Here is a 19,777-nt window from a genome sequence, read left to right on the forward strand (position 1 = left end):
TTTATAAATTTTACTCTTAGAAAGGCAACAAATATCACAGGTACACAAAAACTTGTACAATTGCTTGAAATTTAAAAAAATGAACCATTGCTGTGCTGCTACTATACTAAGCCCTTGAGTTTTCCCAGCAGTGCTGACATGTGCACACACCCTCACCCATTTCCCGGGGGCCCAAAGCAAAAGGTCTCTTCAGACATTTTAAACGAATGCCTTGGCTCAGGGGCCCATGTTTGGTCTGGAACAAGGCAAAACTGACCCCAGAGGAGAACTTCACCATTGCCTCATTCACATGTGGCTTCTGCCCAAATGAAATAACCAGCCACACTTCGCAGATTAGGTAATGGATACAGGCGTGCCATAACAAAGAACACACAATACATTAAAATACAGTAAGCCAGGGTTTCCCTGGTGGCGCAGTGGTTGAGAATTTGCCTGCCAATGCAGGGGACACGGGTTCGAGCCCTGGTCTGGGAAGATTCCACATGCCGCGGAGCAACTAGGCCCGTGAGCCACAATTGCTGAGCCTGCGCGTCTGGAGCCTGTGCTCCGCAACAAGAGAGGCCGCGATAGTGAGAGGCCCGCGCACCGCGATGAAGAGTGGCCCCCGCTTGCCGCAACTGGAGAAAGCCCTCGCACAGAAACGAAGACCCAACACAGCCATAAATAAATAAATAAATAAATAAAATTAAAAAAAAAAAAAATACAGTAAGCCAGTCAGTCATTACAGTAACTTTACACCTCCACCTCTCAGAATACTGGTAGTCAAACAGCAACAGAAAAATAGGGACTTGGAGGAGCACCTCACACACCCTGTTGACCGCTCCTGTCCTCTGGACCAGAAGCAAAGAAAAAGACTGGCACCCAGGGCTCAGTTTCCAGTTACAGCTCGTTAGGGCTCCTGCAGACTGAACAATCGGGCTAGGTAAGGGTCTGAGACCTCACTCACACCACTGCGGGCCCAGAGCGCTCACCACTCCTGACTAAAGCACTCCTTGCTTTAATCACTGTCATCTTCCAGAAGGCTCACTCCCCTGGCCTCTGTTTCCCTTTTACCTTACCACCTTTTCTGCTTTTGATAAAACAGATATCCTGCCTGAGTATGTCATCAAAGACCCAACTGTGTAGGCATGAGTGCTTATATGGTAACTCCATTTAGATATTCCACAAATTCCTCAAACCCATCCCTTCCCCAAAGCATCCAGGCTCTGATTCCACCTTCTTCATTTCTGTTAACGCCACAGTCATTAATCTGTCCAGGTTTAAAGTCACTTTTTAGTACCCCCTCTTTCATTCCTCATTCCAAGCCCGGCCCATTTCCACTATTCCTTATATTTGTTTATCTTTTTCCACATCCATAGCCCCCATTACCCTCGTGCGCACTCACTCTCTCATTCTCAGTTTCCTGTGGTCATCTAATCGACGTCCCAAGCTTCCTCTTTCTCCCCATCTCAGTTAATCCTGCTGTGATGCATCTTCTAGAAACATTGAGCACTTATTACTTTTTCCCACATTACCCCCTCTTCTTTTTTTTTTCAGAAGAGTATGAAATATTTATAAAAAAATCATGCATCAGATTGTACAGTCTAGAAATAAAAGAAGATTCAAATTCAGTAATAAAGGTAAGAGCAATACTTGCTCTAACATTTAAGAAAGACCTTGGACTCCCAAAAGGTCCTGGGCTCAATTATCCTTTTCTGTTTGCAGAGACGCAGTAGCCAGGGCTACTGCTGTGACTGGCTGGGCATTTCCATGGAGTTGCATCTTTGCAAGTTTCTTCTGTTCACATTCTGTGACCAAACAGTTCAACTCTGCTGCACTGTATCCAATAAGAGTCTTCAAGTCACAGACAAACTTGTATACAAATCTCTTGCTTTGAACTTTACAAATCATGTCCCCATCATAATAATACCTTAATGCACGACTAAGTTTCTCATAGTTCGTTGTAGGTTTATTTTTACGTTGTCCCCATTTTTGTGCAACCAGTTCGGGCTGATTTAGCTTAAATTCTCCTTCATCACCAACCCAAGAAATGCAGTCTTGAGCATCCTTGTCAGTAAGAAGTTCTAGCAAAAACTGCCACAGTCGGATTTGGCCGTTGTTTCCTGTTCTGTTCCCAGGTGAACTTCTATCTTCTCCTGAAATCCTTGGAGCTCTTTGTACTTTAGCTGTCTTTGCACTACTACTTATAGCTTTAATGGCTGTTGGTGTAGCAGACTGCACTGATGCGGGAATAATTTGCACAGGTTGATCAATTGTAACTATCTCATTCATCTGTTGTTCTTGGCTTGCCAACACATATTTTCGAAGAAGTTCCAGATGACTCCAGAGAATTTCTCCCGAGGAACCCGCTGAAAAAAATCTTCTTGGTTGAGACTACAGAGTTCTCTTCCAGAAATATTCAGCGTAGTGAGGTCTATATCGGTTATGCTGAATTCATTCATTACCCAAACCACCCAATGCAGGACTTGGTCTGTGGACCACTGTATGGGATCACAAGGTATCCCAAGACGTTCTTGCTCTTTCCTATAACCTTCCAGAGCAGCAGCCCATCTCGTCACTTGTTCTGAGGTTTCATCTGAAATGGTTGTAATGTGTTTTGTGCCATCAAGAGTTATCACTTGAGCTTCCTCAACAAGATGTGCTTCTGCTTTGGCATGGTGGGCATCTGGATCAATAACTACTTCAACTGTTTCCGCAGGTTTAACAATTTCCAGGATGTTTAGCTTTGGTTCAATTCCTTGGTAAGAAATTAGCTGTACAGGTCCATCTGTCTTTACTCCTTGGTCAAATAAACTTCGTTCTGGATCCAGCTGTATATCTTGCAGGCAAATTTCATGAGCATCCAAAGAACACTGCAGTCTTGGTTCTAGTAGTTTCTTTAAATTGCCTATTGGCTCATTGATGTCTATGGCCTGGCTTACACATTCGGCTGGAGTGTAGGTTTGCTCAACAATGCTTTCTTCTGTGCACTCTGGTTTCTCTGTTCCATCAATCTCAATTTCTATCAGCTCCTCTGCTTCTCTTTTCGTCATGATTGAAGTATTTCAAAAGCTGACCCCTCCACTTCCTCCTCCTGTTTGGCTTCTGTCTCACCTAGAGCTGTCCGGTCGCCGACTGTCTCCGAGATGCTTCCTGTCCGGTGAGTCTCCCCCTCTTCTTAAGAATACAGACTAGCTTTTCTATTACCTATTAAAAGGTGACCCCAGTCAGTCTCAATTGCACCCCACCCCCTGCAGCCCATGGTCAATGCCAGCAAGGAGCAGACCATAACCAGATGTTAGTCCACTCCCGCAGCTTACAGACAGAATTCCACACCTGCCCCCCGACTCCCCGCCCCCAGCAGCATGGGGCGGCCGACTTCCTACTTCCTAACCAATGTCACTTCTCCACTTAGACATGTACGGTCCAGTTGAGGAGGAGGGTATTTCCCCACGGACCGCAACTGCAATTTGGTGTTCCAAGCCTTCCAAAGCAGTGTCCCCCCCACCAAGTTCTCTTTCTAACAGAGTCTCTCCTGCTCCCCTAACTGACCTCTTGCTGTCCCCTCCCTCCACTGCACCTATGCGCACGTAATTTCCCATCAAGGGACCACCCTGTTTTCTCTTCATCAATCTTTAATATTGTGAGACCTCTGCAAAAAGTCAAGACAGCAAAGCCTATGGTTGCATTTTCCCCACTGCCTCCTCTCCAAATAAACTGCAGGAAAAGTACACAAGCAAATTCTCAGGCCCTGTTTCAGATCCTTTATGAGAGTTACCATAAACTCAATCATAAACAGAGGAGAACAAAATCAGATAAGATGAGGTTGTCAGGGAGCTGGCTGGCCCACTCATGGGCTAAAGGATTCCTCCCACTCATCAACCAGAATGAAATTCAAAATCAACAAAACTGCAGACTACTGTACATCACTGATCTTTGGAAATGCTACCCAAGAGCTGCAAATATGCATGTAAAATATGCATATCTGTTGTACTTCTTTTGGGGTCAATATAATGTAACATTTTTCCTTATTGGATGCTATCAGTCTAAAATCGTTCCTTTTTTCTGTATTCTTTCAGCACTTTTAACACTTATGTTATTTTATCCCCCTGTTTATAAGCTAAAGATTTAAAAAACTATTTATAATAATTCACATATGTATATGCCCCATCTAAATCCTAATAATTACTGCATTCTTGCCAACTGAATGAACACTACACAAATGTATAAACATTTAATAATTACCTAATTTTCATGTTACCAATAAAGAAATATTCAGACAAGGAACAATATTACATAAATAGGACAGAGCTCCAGCAAATGCCAGTATTTTCTACTGATAAATCTTACAATTCATAGCCTTCTTCTGGTGCCAAAAAAAGATAGATTAAAATTTCTCTAAAATTTTAAAGAAGCAATATCCCAGCATTTGATTATAAACTTCAAGGGTAAGCTCTGCTCCTACTCCAATTTAACTCAAACACGCATGTCAAGTATTAGTTGAATTAAGAAGTACATCACTCAGTATATATATGCACTCTGAGAATACACAATTACATAAACATGTCAGAACCTTTCTTTCCATAGATGGTCCAGGCCATGAACTGACTCCTTGAATTTCATTTAAGCCCCTGATTCCCATCAGTCCTATCGTTTTCTTCTCTCTAGATTTAAGTTCCATGAGAACAAGGAGTTTTGTCTGATTTGTTCTCTACTGTTTTCCTAACATTCAGAGTAGTGCCAGTTATACAGTAGGTGCTCAATAAATATTTATTGAATGAATGAATGCTATATTTCCTTAAACCAAATAATGCATAATAGACATGTTACTGTATTTAAGTCTTAAAAAAATCACACATAATCTAGAAGAAAGTCATTTTGAAGGTAACAAAAGACGACTTGCAAACAATGAATAAATTACCTTCTCAGGAGGTACAGTTGCCACTAAAATCAAAAAAGAAAGAAGGACATTAGTACAATTTCAGACAGTCCACTACATAATATTTCATTTTCTAAAAAGCAACAAAAGTTCAGTATGTCTCCAATAGGATTAAGAATCAAACTAAATCAAATGCAGAATTATGGTCATCTACCATTTTGGAGAATTTTACACGACTGACAGGGGAAAAGTATCTGTGCTATGTCATTCCTCAATTACAGGAGATCAGGTAGCAGATGTGATGAAGTTCTTTCCAACTCACTTGCTAACTAAAAAAGTTAAAGGCGGCAACACTTCCTGGTACATTGTTTCATGCCTAATCTCAATTTTGTAGAACTTCCCACACCTTGGAAAACAAACGTATTCATTATACTTATCCTTAACATAATAAATAATGTTTGAAATGCTTTCTGATGTCACTGTTAAAAAAGAACGCCCTATTTCAATAAGACCAAAGAAAGGGTGCTGCATTCTTAGTGCATAGTGATCTTTAATGAAGCCCTGTGAGCATTTTCAGGAAGATATGCTAACAAGATCATGAAAAAATTCACAAGCCAGCAAGATCCAATGAGAGATTAGCATCAGTATGTTGAACAAATCACAGATAACACCATCATCGACATTATTATAGGGTGGTGGCGGGAGTGATTATGCCTTTCTATTTTGAAACACTTTTCAAAAATCAGTATGTAGAATTAGTCCTTAAGCCTTAGATCAATAATCACAGGGATTTTTCTCATGAGTCAACATCTCTATAAACATTAGTATAAAGGTAGATGCATTAACTTGTAAAACCAATCAGGGCACCAGATTGTTACCACTGCTGCAATGTTCTTGTGGCTAGAAAAAGTCAACTAACCTTCTATCCTGTCTAACCCACCACCAAGAAACTCGAGGAAGAATCTGGACCACAGCCCATTTCCTCCTGCTTGTGCCAAGGCAGAGGAGGTGCAAACATCTGGCCAAGTGCACAGGAGCAAACTGGCCAGCACTGTCAATTCTAGGGGAGGTCCTACCTCGTCTGCCTAACCAAGGAGAAATGCAGCAAGTGAGAGAGGGGAATGAAATAGGCTAGAACACACAGAGGTTCAGAGCCCTGAAAAGAGACCTCTCTTCCTTGCCAAGCTCCCAGCGCCTCACTAACCTGGGCACCTTCTCTCCTCACAAAACCCATAAATGGACACCTTGAATTCTGACCTAAGAATCAAGTGTGAAAGGCCAACAGGAGCTTTATTAAAGCCAATACCTATTCCACACAATGCTAAGATTTTTGTTCCTCCCATCTGGGGTGAGCAGTTTTGTGGTGACAAAGATATTCAAAGTATTGAACATGCTGGTTTCTATGGAGAGACGGAGATAGATAATCCCTCTTTCCGAACCAGAGAGTCAAAGCCCATTGTCTCTAGTCTCCCTCTGGAGTAGGCGGCCTTAAGCACTTCCTCGGAAAAATGTGCTCCTTGATCATATCACATACTCTTTGTATGACATCGGCAAGTCAGTTGCTCTAAGTCTTGGTTTCTCAAAATGTAAATTAATAGACTTCACTAGGTGATCTCCAAGATCTCTTTCATTGATCCTGTCTTTCTTCATTTTGCTTCCCCTTATCCCTGACTGCCTGTGAGACTCTATTTCATGGACGCTCAGTTGATGCTTTAACTTTTTTAAGTCTATGGATTCCATTTTTTAAAGTAAATACATATTTATTAAATGGCCCTGTAGACACAGAAATGAATTCAGGCTACTCCCTGAAAAATGTGAATCACTCTCCAGGAACAAACACCAAGAAAAAGTAGCTCCCAAACACAAGACAATGTCCTGAGATGACCGTGGAATACTGCCACCTGCTAGGTACGTACTACTCTGCAGCAGTGGTTCTCAATCAGGGGTAATTCTGCCCTCAGGGGACACTTAGTGATACTTGGACACCTTTTTGGTTGTAGCAACTGGGAGGGGGAGGGTGCTACTGGCTTCTAGAGGTTAGAGGCCAGGGATGTTGCTAAACATACTACAATGCACAGAGCAGCCCCTCACATCAAAGAACTATCCACCCCAAATCGTCAATAGTGCCGAGGCTGAAAACCCCTGTTATAGAGGTTATAAGCGGGGAAACCAAAGCAAAGACCCACAGACAGATGGCTAGGTCCGCGATACATTTCCACTCTTACCTTCTGGCTCCGCCGCTCCTGGCCCCTGTTCCCGGGAGAAGGTCAGGGCCTCCACTGGCTCTTCCTTGGCTGGGAGAGGTGGAGGAGTACTTTTAGCAACAGGTTGAGTGTTCTTTGGCTTGACAAATACAGGTCCTTTACCTACATGGTGATGGATTGGCCTGCGTCTATGAACGCCAGATACCGTATAACCCATTCCACCAGGACAGATTTCCTTAAAAGCAGCTAGATTTGGGATGGGAAAATATTCCTTTTAAAAATCTAAAAGTGCAAACTTATACAGAGGAAAACAGCATGATGAATATCTCTTAATAAATCATCACTAATATAGTTACATTTAAAAACTTCAAAAACAGATGCAAAGTGCTTGAATTTCTGTCAGACTTGCATATTTACAGAAAAAACCCAACCCTTTCTTTTACTAAACATTTCTCCATCTGTTAATTCCTTATCCTACCCAATCAGAATTTTATATATATATATATAGCATATATAGCATTTGGAGAGCACATATTTTATATATATATTACATATGTCAGCTACAAATTAGGAGATAGCATACATATCATATTTTCTATTTAATATTCTATATCACATCATGTATTACACACATAAAATATATGTAATACATTAGATTTTTAGGTACAGAACATACTATATATATTATATATATCTCAGGGGGAGTGTAATATGAGCAAAAATCAGACTGTTCCCTCTTGCTTTGGTCTAATTTCACTAGTTATGAACCAGGAACTCAGTAACATCTAAGTTAAATGACTAGCAAGAAGGTTAAAAAAAAGAAAAAGAAATCACTATTGAGGGAAATGAGGTGCTGAAATCATCCTAATTGGTTTCCAGTTGAAGAAACCAAAGGACTCAGCCAGGATGGAGATTATCAGCTGATATGGGGAGGCTGGTTAAGAAGGATTGAAACAGGGCAAGTGGCTTTGAAGAGAGATTCTCAGGATGGTGCAAAGGAATCCAGCGAAATACACATGCTAAAGAGATGACGGGTAGAAATAAAGGAAAAAAGGACACGCCAAGTTAGAATGTAGGTATTTCCAAGGAGAGGGATGACAAATGAGCAAAAGCCTGACCATGACCAACTGGTCGAACTATCCTGAGGGCTAGGAAATATTCTATGCCCCAGAACTGCTATTCCCGCCAGGAAGGTGGTTTCGTATGCTTTAAAAAAAGAAAAAAAAAAGGTTGACTGGGGACCTGTGATTTGCTAGCCTCCATCGCATAATCGCCAGGAATGAGTCAAGGGGAAAGACAAGAGCGGCAAGGCAGTGTGTGGCCCGAGGAGGAACAATCCACCTAATAAGCCCTCTGGTGTCAGCGCTGGAGGCAAGTTACCAAATGCAGACACCAAGGAGCTCATGGTCAACGTTTTTATTTCTACTTTTAAAACTGAAAGTAAAATAAGTCACTTTTCACTTCCACTGAACAAGAGATCTCCTCTTGAATGTTCTGGACCTAAAATTAGCTCTCGGTAAAAATAAAACCCCCAAATACTCCTTAAAACATGGTAAAATTTGTTTTTCTAAGGATCACACATTAAATGGTAGAACCTCATTTTTATGCTTAACTATGAAATACAGTTTTCATGTGGAAGAATAGATGTTTCTAGCAAAAATGTTTTTCTATCAAATATTTGAAGCATGAATGAACTAAACATTACTCTTATGAAAATCACCATACATCTAAAAACTGGTTAAGTGCCAAAATTTTATCTTTAATATTATTTTCAAACTTAGTTACTGTGCTTTATGGAAAAGTCTTCCAGTGTTACATTTACCTTCTTGATGTGTGCTTCATGTAAGGGTTACAAAAGCTATCAAAATTGAACTTAAAGTGGGTCTGTGAATTATCAAGATCATGAATTTAATTGATTATTACTTTTTAACACTGAGAGGATCAGATCCCACACGAGGATACTAGGGCCTTCTGGAGATGTGTCAATTTACCCAGTAAACCAAACTACCATCAACATTATACTGTCTCTGCTTTACCAGTTCTTTCTGATCCTAGCCATCAACAAACGTGGCTCACGATAGTTAAATTTATATTTAAAACTTGTCTGCAACAGTGCAAGTTATAGGCTTAAGACATTAAATGGCCCTGTGAGAGTTAATACACTTCCCTATGTGGGAAGCACGTTATGGAACAAGAAACTGAGTAGACTTTTTTTATGCCTACCCCATGCCAGTGAAATTGGGGCCACTCTTTTTTTGATAATATCATGCCCAGTATTTGCAGGTATATTTCTTTCTCTTCTCTTTAACTCTACTTGACCCTGCTTGAGAAGTTGGTGACTCCCTGGTATAAGCAAGGCACTTAGATAAATTTATGCTTTCAGGGCATTAGGCCATTATGTACTCAACTGAAGGATAAAGAATCATCACTTCTTAATATTCAGCTCCCACCCAGAGGTTCATGGGAGTTTTGGCAGGATCTGCCCTTGAGTTATTAATCTTCATAGCATAAATTCGATCAATTATATTGATAGTGAATATAATTTCCTCCATTTCCAACTGGAGGAATCAAGCACAATGTTCTTAACAGGACCTGAGAGGCGCCTGTTCAATACACGAGTGAAAGCGTTAACCTGCACCAGGTCTAGTTGCTGTGCAGGCGGTGAGCAATCATCAGGAAAGTGCAAGTCCAACAGGGCCTTCTGGTCTCTCCACACTTTCAAACATCAGACTTAGGGCCCTAGAAGCTAGGGATAAAACGCAATGGCTTTTCTTAACATCCAAAAGGAAATCTAATGTTACACACAAATGGGAAAAGCTCTTTGCATGTAATTTTTTCCACTGATTCAACCTCGTATGTTCATGGTTTTTACAAAAGGGATAAAAACACATCGCATTATTAATAACTAATTTTGAAGTCAGAAACCACAAAGAACCCAAGCTGCCCAAATCATCCTGTGTGCTTGTGTGGCCGGGAATGAATGTGAGCACACAGCGGGGCATGTCTTACCTGTGCCTGGAAGGGGACATTTCTCACAGTGTGGGCCCCAGGCCTTGCCCACACTACAACAGCAGAGCTGCTTGGTGAGGTGAACAGACAGAGGGTGCATACACTGCCTTCCGGAACTGACAAGTCGGTAACAGGGCCCTTTCTCCTCAGAGATCACAGGGGTATCCGCTGAAGCAGAGAGATAAGGCCTGACGTCACCCAAGAAACGACAAAAACCAGTTCGACATTTCACATAATAGTAAAATGAACCTAAAAGTTTGGATTAGAAGTCATACTTCAGAATAAATCTGTCTAGATGTAGGGCACTACCCTTCTTGATTTAGGGTCAGTTGACCAAATGAGTTTTAGAGTCAGGACATCAAACGTCCCTGTCTCTGTCTGGTCCCTTCTTCCACTTTAGTAAGTGTTGAAAATCAACTGTGTGTGCGTGAGTGAGAACAAATAATTTCAACCAAAATAAACCTGCCCAAATAAACCTAACTATAAAACCTAATTATCAAAATCACGACCTCATTTGTTGTCTTGTATTTAGCCATAAGAGAGGTAGTTCTAGGGCCAAATTTGGTAAACAGCCAGGTATCATGGAAAATCAGGAACTGAACATAGTAGATACTACAAATCAGCTATCACTCTTCTTGCTTGGAGGACCGTGAGAGCCTGCAGGGCCCTATCCGGTCTCATCCTAGGCCAGCGACCAGCAAATGGGAGGCAGAGGACAGCTTCTGACTGGCAATGCCACACAAGGCCCCCGGTCCAGCCAGACAGCACACCAGAGAAGGAACAGATGACATCCTCAACCCCTCAGGAAACATCGCAAAAGCACATCAGCCCACAGTCATCCAATACCTAAGTTCTCATTCTGATTCTTCTTCTATTAATTTAGTAGAATTCATTAATCTAATGGCTACTGGGCACATAGGGCAAATATGAGAATAAGAAAGACACGTCCCTGCCTTCACGAAGATCATTTTCTAGAGTAAATGTGCATGGAGAATGTTCTGCAGAGCCAGTTCCAGGCCAAGTCAACACTGCTGAATAGACCAAGCTTGATGGTCACCTCTCTGTTCATTCCCCATGTCAACAAAAGCTCTTCTCTACTGCATCACCGTCCGAATGAGCTTTTCCCAATTTGCCTTTCCCTTACCCAATTCCTGTAGCACCTGGCACTTCCAAATCACCTTCCTTTCCCGCTCAGAGCTAAATTTTCATTCCCACAAAACGACTGACATCTCCGCTACAAGAAACAACCTGATTCAATGAAAGCACTACAGCACAGTGAAGAGAGCAAGGGTTTTTAGAGCCAGACAGACCTGGGCTCACATGGTGGGTCTACCACTTGCCAGCAATATAACCTACGGAAGTCACTTTGACTGGCTGCAATGGTTTATGTGTCAACTTGACTGGGCCACGGAACCTAGACAGCTGGTCAAAGACAGGTCTGAATGTTGATGTGAAGGTATTTTCTACATGAGATTAACATTTAAATTAGTAGATTTTGAGTCAAGCAGATGACTCTCCAGGATGTGGGTGCACCTTATCCAAGCAGCTGAAGGCCTTAGGAGAAAAAGAGACTGATCTCCCCAGAGGAAGAAGGAATTTTGCCAGCAGACAGCCTTCAGACTCTGGCTGCAACATTAGCTGTTCCCAGGACCTCCAGGCTGCCAGCCTACCCTGCAGATTGGGGCTTGCCAACCTCCACATTCATGTGAGCCAATTCCTTAAAAATCCCTTCTCATCCACCCACGCTATTGGCTCCATTTCTCTGGAGAGAACGCTAACTAATATACTGGCTGAGCCTCAATAACTCCCTCACTTACAGGTGACAAGCTCAATGTATAGACTCAAAATATCATATGCTAAACGTGTGGTTCAGAGTAGACACAAAATACACGTCAGCCTGCCTTATTAATAAAAGCAGGTATCTCCATCCTCTCAAGGGCATTTGTACACGACTTGATCACTGCTGTAGTGGTAGAATTTCAACAAAGTGAAAACAGTCGAAAAAAGGATATAGGTGAGTTGGAGGGTGGAGCAGAGGAGACCTTTCTAAGGCTTCAAAACTTAGTTCCTCCAATAAGGCCAGGTTTGCCCAAGACTACTAAAAATGTGGTAAAAGGGAGAAGTTTGAGTCTTTTCCTCTCCCTTCTCCTACTCACTTTCTGGAGTCTGTGCAAGTCAGCTATGAAAGATTAAAGGTCACAGAAGAAAAAGAAAACTTAAGAGTATGGTTATTACCCCCAAAAGGATAAGTTTCTGGAATGACTGACCATCACTTATATAGCATATGGGTGTGTGTCTGTCTCTATATGTAAGTTGTATAATCTTAAGAACATATACATAGTCCTAGGATAATCAGCTCACCAAGGATTTTGCTCCAAAATTTCTTCTCCAACCAAAGTGTTTGGAATTCACAACACATATTTCCATAGAAACAACATCAGGTCAACTCACAAAAGCCTATTTTACACGTGGTAGGGATTAATTATAACACTAATCGCATTAAGGTTAGTTCTAGATCCCAAGAACAAGGGCCTTTTAAAGCAGAGCAGAGAGTTTCCCCAAACCCTGGACATTGGCAGACGGTGACGTTGGCCCCTTGCGCTGACTTGTCCACGCTCGCTCCCTGGTATCCACCTCGCCCTCATATCCAGGGTAGTGATACTACCTTAGGCACCATCCCTGTGACACTTACTCTGCTCCTCTATCCAAGGACTCTACTTTAAAGTAACATATCAGGCCTACTGCCCAGATTAACCCCAAACTCCAAATCAACAATTCAGTTTTTAAGGGATTAGTATGTGTATTTGTGTGTAAGTGAATTATAAGAGATTGCTTGTTCATTAAAGCAAGTCTCTGGTTCAGGCTCCATGTGTGGCGCACACACACACACACACAGAAGAAGCAAAATTTTAGGCATTTTATCATGTGGAGAATAATGACAGAAGTCAAACAAGCTAATTCCTCCTAAACATCTTCTCCTGAAAGGTCTCTGTTTTATAGGTTTTTGTCCTTGCATCATTTCCTAACCCAGAGATTCTCCCTAAGTGCTAGGGTACTGGTGTTTTTCTTTTTCCATGACAGCTTCCAACACACTTCAAGTGGGGGTCTTTAGGGGAATAAGAATCATTGGCTTACAGAGTCATCAAAACTCAGCTGTTGGTGTGTCAGGGAACATCAGACCATGTTGCAACTAAACACTGTGCTTCGCCCCCAAGCACACATAAGAATAAACCATTAACTAATAAAAAAATCTGCTCCTTCAAAGATGGAAGAAATCCCAGGAGGAAGCCATTGGAAAGGTCTGGCTTACATACCTAAATTTTACTAATGCTCCTATGATTTAAATTTTCTTTGCTCTACAATTATGTGGATCAAAAAGTGTTAATTTATGCCTCCCTCAGATTTCTAACAGGATGTGCCCTTTAAAATGGCCTCTATTTTAATGGCTAAGTCACCTGTTATTCTTTTATCATTTCAAATGACTTATATGGCAATTCACTTATTTCATTAAACACCTCTAGCATTTTCACATTCAACATGATACATAAACCCAGGAACAATATGCTACCTAGAATGATGCATGATTGGTGTTTCTACTGTCTGAGTATCTTTAACCACAGATTGAAAGGCTGGTTGTAAAGGCTAATTCATTAGTATACTACATTTATTATTTAAAATATAATAAACACGATTATATAGTCTATTGCATCATAAGGATTTACACTATACTAAAAAAAAAATCAATACTGCCCAAAGATTGCTAAAGAATTGGTGGAAACGGGAATGGGACAGAGTAATGAGGAGGAATTACAAAGCGTGCTGGTAGGTTCATATATGTAGGTACCCTGAAATATGGGTTTTGCAGATTGTATTTTTTGTAGGATGTGTTGCTAAGATTCAGGTGCACAGATTCAGGTACTCTGTATAGAGGGAAAAACATTTCAGAAGCATAAACCCTACTAGAAATGCCACATCAGTCAGTCAGGAAAACAAATCTTTTGCTCCTGGCGACAGACATGGGAAAAATCTTCCAAAGAAATAAACATATAGCTCTATACCCAAGTATAGTATTGAATCTTCACCATATATCCAATGCTGACAGTGATTCCATAACAAACCACCGTAAGAAGGTAAGATGCTATGGTTCTCACATTTGGGCTCCCCAATAACGTATTAACCAACTTGTACTTAATTATAGGGTCGTACAACCAACTCTGATTATACTTTCAAAGCCATGCTGCTCTTATCAATTCAAACATAAATGTAAATATTATTAAGCAGATATAAATTAACCTGGTACTTGGAAGAAGCTGAAAAACAGAGAAGACTTGAGGAGACAGCATATAAGCTAGCCTCTCCTACTAGTTTGTTTTCACTCCCCACCTCCCCCAAACACCTCCAATATACTCATTCACTTCTTGGATGAAATTCCGCATTAGGGTTTCATGCCATTAAAGCTTAAAGTCCCAATGGGATGAGTGCTGGGATGCAGGTGTGGGGAGCAAGTAACACTGTTAGAAGGAGTGACAGATGACTTTCCTAGGGAAGTAAGAGCCCACAGGCACCCTTTTCAGGAAACGGGTTATTAAAAATAAATTCTGCGAGAACCAAAATTTAAAAAAAAACAATGATTCTGAGGCCATTGCAGAGTCAGACCAGCATTTTACAGCGAGACTAAATAGTGGCTCCGCTTAAATAGATGACTTGCTCCTGTCAATTTAGACCAGTTTCCTCTTCCTGATTAAAGGCTCAGCTTGTGGAGTGAGACAAGTTGAGTTTCAAATTTGGGCTCTACCGCTTATAGGCTGTGTGACTTTTGGAAAGATCCTTAAACTCTCTGTGCCTCAACTTCTTCATTTCTAAAATAGGAAGAACAACACTACAAGCTTCATAGAAATCTTGTATTTTATTTGATAATCCATATAAAGTACTTATCACAGTGCCTGGCACTTAGTAAGTACACAGTAAAGATTACTACATTACTGTCACGGTTTTGGTTGTTACTGCTTTTATATGGGAGCAAACAGTTGGCACAGATCCGTCTGTACAACCTCAAGGCCATGATGCTGTGAGACTACTAAGTGAGGAAAACTAGGAGCTTAAGCTGAGACAGCCACAGAGGAGGTGGGAAGAAAGGAAAAGGCAGAAAATCGATTATGAAGATCTAATGACTTTCTTGGAGACCAAAGGAGATGACAGAGTCAGAGGTGACACAGAGGCTCCCAGCCTCATTTCTGGGGAGAACAACGTCACCATGGACAAAACCACCAAGTCAAGAAGGAAAGCCCATTTTTCTCTCTCTGCTAGAGAGATCTAGCAGTCATTTACCCAATCAGCTTTATAAAAAAAAAAAAAAAAAAAGGATCTAGAACTATGAGATCCAATTTGTTAGCCCCTAGCCACATACTACTACTTCAATAAAATTTAAATGAGATACAATTTAAAATTCAATTCCTTAGTCACACCAGCCACTTGTGACTAGTGTCTATCACATCAGAAATGTTCTGTATCTGCACTGTCTATCATCACAGAAAGTTGTATTGGACAGCATTGATCTAGCCCAAAAGTCAGCAAATTTTCTCTGTGAAAGGCAAGATAAATATTTTAGGCTTTGTGGCCCATTTGGTCTCTGTTTCAACTTCTCAGCTCTGCCACGGCAGCGTGAAAGCAGCCTTAGACAGTATGTAAATGAATGGACATGGCTGTGTTCCAATAAAACTATTTACAAAAACAGACGGTGGGACAGATTTTGCCCACGGGCTATAATTTGCCAATCCCTGATCTAGAATCCTAAAGTTAGAGGCACAAAACCCAATTTTAAACCTCAAATATCATTTACAAGCTATATGATCTTGAAAAGTTACTTAAACTCTCCTAGCTTCAGTTTCCTATTGTGTAAAATAATTCATATCTCATAAGGAAGCTGCAGAAACTAAAAAGAAATGATGTTCATGAATATGACTGGCTTTTCGAAGGGATGAGTTCGGCATCTCATGATTTCCAGAGTTAGGGCAGAAGCACATCTCCTCTCTAACCCTCTATTTCTGTCAGTGAGCACCAAGTCCATGGGTCAAGAATATTATGAAACAGCAAATATGCAGGTTCAAAATTCTTTTACCTGGGCCCTTTGAACCTGCGGACACACCCTCCCCAGCATTCATCCTGGAGCTCTTGAATTTCTGAAGAAAATTAATTGCAGCTTAAAAAGTCAGAAAGCTTTCCTACTCCGACTGCACAGGTTATTATACTTTTCTTGGATTGGCTCTGAGAAATCCTGGAGTTTCACCTTTCCCCACAGCGAGGCAGGAGCAGGTCTGGAGAACGCTACTGCAGCAGCGCCCTCATCCACAGACACAGAGGTCGGAGACAGCAAACGCCAGAACCCTCCTACTTTCTTCTTTCAGCTTGGCTAAGTCAAGGACAGGGCGCGGGCAAGGAGAGAAAGTGAAGTGGTTGCAACCTTTGGCTGCAGTCAAGGAATTCTGAGGTGAACCTCCGCGTATTCGAGAACAGGGAGAGCTTCCCACTGCTCCTCGGCCACTGCCAAGTGCATTTCTCTGAGTTCACAGAGTCAGCCACACCTTTTATGGCCTGGATGTGCCCTAAATTCATGCTGCCTGAGCAAACGTGGTCAATCTCCTCCATCTGCTTCCACGGTCTATCCAAGGCTGTTTTTATATCTTGCAAGAGCATTTACTCCAAATGATAGATAGCTTTGCTCAGTGCCTTTGTGCGTCTGTGTGCGTGTCTGTGCATGCGTGTGTGCGCACGTGTGACCCCCGGTCTCCTTCTGCTACTTCCCCCATGACTATCAAGGGTACCACCAACTTGCCAGTACTTTTTTCCCCTACTTGGTAAGTATCACCTTCTCCCCTCATTCTTTCTCAAGACATTCTTGCTCTTCAGACGTCCATATCAACTTCTTCAAAATATGGTTCACCCACAAATCAGACTGGATTGAACCAAGTCACAAATCCCGAAAGATTTTACATCTCTCTATGATATTACATGTGGTAAATTCAGAGGAAAGAGAAATAAATGTGCCCACTCAACGCTGGTAAAGAGCCCAGGTTTTAACTTCAGACTCTAAACGGGAACATTTAACTAGCAACAAACGTCTCCTAATACTTATTGTTTCAGCTGTTGTAGCTGAACCATAAAATTGAATTATTTATTTTTCAAATACGAATGGATGGTTGTTTAATAAGTTCAGTATTATCTGGGCAATGACAGGGAAAATAAATGCTAAGAAGAGTGTGTTTCAAATATCTCATTGGCAGGTTTCTACAATCTTATTAAAACCTGGATGTCTGCCCTTAGCTCTAGACATCAGATCTAGTCAAATAAAACACTTTGCGACCAGTCCTCTAAGTGTACCTAATCTACAACGTTCAATGTAGTAATTTTAACCAGACTACAAAGCAAATTATTTAAGGAAAAACAAATATTCACAGCAAATTCTATATTCAAACTCTAAAAATCTTTTATGCTTAAATTATACAACTGTATTTACAATACTCTACTCATGTAATTCCAATCAGCCAGAAGTTATCCCTAAATTATCTGGATATTGTCAACAATGTGATTTTTGGCCTGAAATTTCCAAATCCTTGCATCAGTTTTCAAGTGTACCTTGTATGCAAGCATAATTTTACAGTCTAATTTTACCACCCGCCAAAAAAAGCCCTATAATTAGGTGTCTGCCTGCTTTATGATCAGAACTGCCTGTGAAAGAACACGGAAGAACTTATGTGCAAAATTTCCTAATCTGTATTTGACAGGTTTCAAAGGAAAATAGTAGCAATTAGTAACAATGTTCCAAAACACTCAACAAACTCGTCTAAAAGTAATGAATGAGATTGATATGACAAATTTAAAACTGGGGACCAGAAAGATACAACTTAACATATACCAATGCCACATTATAAAAACAGGTAAATAAAAACAAAAACCTAGCAAGACAAAAATTAATGCAGGATTGCTCTTAACATTATCTCGACAGTTTTCTGCCATGCATTAGCTTAAAATGTTTAACCTTTAATCGTATGTGACTTTGAAAAATCTGTTGCATTTACCTACTTTGTAATAATGGGCACAAGTACCCTAAAAATAAGGTAGTCTTAAAAAATTCTATGTCTGAGCACTTTACATCTAAAATGCATACATCTCTAATTGTCAGGTGATCTGTATTGATTACACTGGATTAGGTTTTGTGGCAAGAGTGTCTTTTCGGAGAAACTACATTTTCTGTACCAATATTAGAACATAGGATTTGATGGAGGATTTTTATCCTTAACAAGTTAAAAAAAAAAATCTTAGAGACAGATTTGTAAGGCAAAATAGTTTAACTTCAGGGACACATATCAGTAGTTTTTGAGGACAACAGAATAGAATACTTGAAATTAGAACTGAATAAAAAAATCTGAAACACAGAGCCTTGCTAACTATTTCCCAGACTCTTCTAACCAAGAAAGTACAGTGAAACCTCATTAAATCAGACAGAAGTGACTCAGAATTTGGACTAATTAAAGACAGAAGCTGGGACAAAGTTTCACTCCACCTAAATAATGCTTAAAATACTCATGAAGGAAAAATCTGTTTTCATGTCTTAGGTATGCTAATTTTAATTAACTGTTTTCTTTGCATAAGTATAATTCCTCTGTGTGCTTGTTCTCTACCTTAAGTTTAAGCTGTCATTTTTTCTGAACACAATAAAAACGCATTTTTTAAATAAACATAGATTTATTGTAGTATATCAGGCCGCCTCCTCCCTCCTGTCATTTTAATGACATTTTCCTGCATATTTACAATATTCAGTTGACTGCTGAGTATTTACCTTCTTTTGGATACTTCCCCGTTCCCACCCTCCCACCCCCCCTCCCCAAAAAAAACCAGATGCAAAATAGTAATAAAAAGTGATCATTACTTACGAACACAACTTGAAAAGGTAGGATCTGGCCCAAATCCTATTTTGCAGGTACATCTATAGCTGCCCATGGTATTCAAACACTCACCATTAGGGCACACACCCTGTAGTTGGCATTCATTAATATCTGCAGGAAAACAATTTTTTTAGAAAGAGAAGTCAAGCTCTATGGAATAGATTCTGGCTGTAAATTGCATTCCCTGTCTTTATCACTATAACACCTCTCAGTTATAGTAAGTAAGAGATGCAAGCAACTTTTAATGCAGCAGCAGTTTAAGCAAATCAAACATTTACTGAACATCTACAGTTTAGCAAATATTTACTATGCACCTACTATGCACCTGGTTCTATGCTCGATACTAGAGACTTACCAGTGAACAAAACTGACCAAAGATGCCAGCCTTCACAGAGCTTATATTTTAGTGCTAGTGTTTTTTAAGTATTATAGGCCATACAGGTAAGGCGAAGACTCTCGCCCTGGAGACACTTATAGTCTAGTTGTGCCTATAACTATGTAAAAATTAAAGAAGGGAAAATCGTTATCACAATCAAAAGAAAGTTCACAAACCTGAAGAAATTAAATTATGAAATTGCCTGTATAGACAAATAAGAGCTACTAAAGGAAGGTGGAGGTAAGGGAGACTGCAGCATGGAGAAGGAGGTAAGACTTCATCAGGTGTTGAATTGGGGGAGAAGCCAGATGGATGGGCAGGAAGGGGTGAATGATCTACATGGGTGGACATCAGAGCATGAGCGACAGAGACTGGAGAAGGAAAGGGA

The 19,777-nt window shown here is 40.6% G+C and overlaps 1 protein-coding gene and 1 pseudogene across 13 annotated transcripts in view; both read right to left on the bottom strand.

Moving 5' to 3' along the window:
* Positions 1 to 19,777, bottom strand: part of LTBP1 (latent transforming growth factor beta binding protein 1) — a 417,364-nt gene that overhangs the window by 136,198 nt on the left and 261,389 nt on the right. For 8 of the 12 annotated variants that reach the window (XM_082426963.1, XM_082426964.1, XM_082426966.1 and 5 more), the window contains 4 exons: positions 19,002 to 19,124; positions 10,072 to 10,239; positions 7,084 to 7,308; positions 4,901 to 4,923 (listed from right to left, as the gene is read on the bottom strand). In XM_082426963.1, coding sequence (XP_082283089.1) covers positions 4,901 to 4,923; positions 7,084 to 7,308; positions 10,072 to 10,239; positions 19,002 to 19,124 — 539 coding nt within the window. The remainder of the gene's footprint in view (positions 1 to 4,900; positions 4,924 to 7,083; positions 7,309 to 10,071; positions 10,240 to 19,001; positions 19,125 to 19,777) is intronic. The other 4 variants (XM_082426965.1, XM_082426961.1, XM_082426959.1 and 1 more) reach the window with 1 other exon arrangement.
* LOC309643861 (GA-binding protein alpha chain pseudogene) lies at positions 704 to 4,894 on the bottom strand (annotated as a pseudogene). Its single transcript has one exon. The product of its transcript is annotated as a GA-binding protein alpha chain pseudogene (transcript).

The sequence above is a fragment of the Balaenoptera physalus genome (assembly GCF_965194825.1).
Source record: "Balaenoptera physalus genome assembly, chromosome: 15".
In the NCBI taxonomy this organism is placed as follows: domain Eukaryota; kingdom Metazoa; phylum Chordata; class Mammalia; order Artiodactyla; family Balaenopteridae; genus Balaenoptera; species Balaenoptera physalus.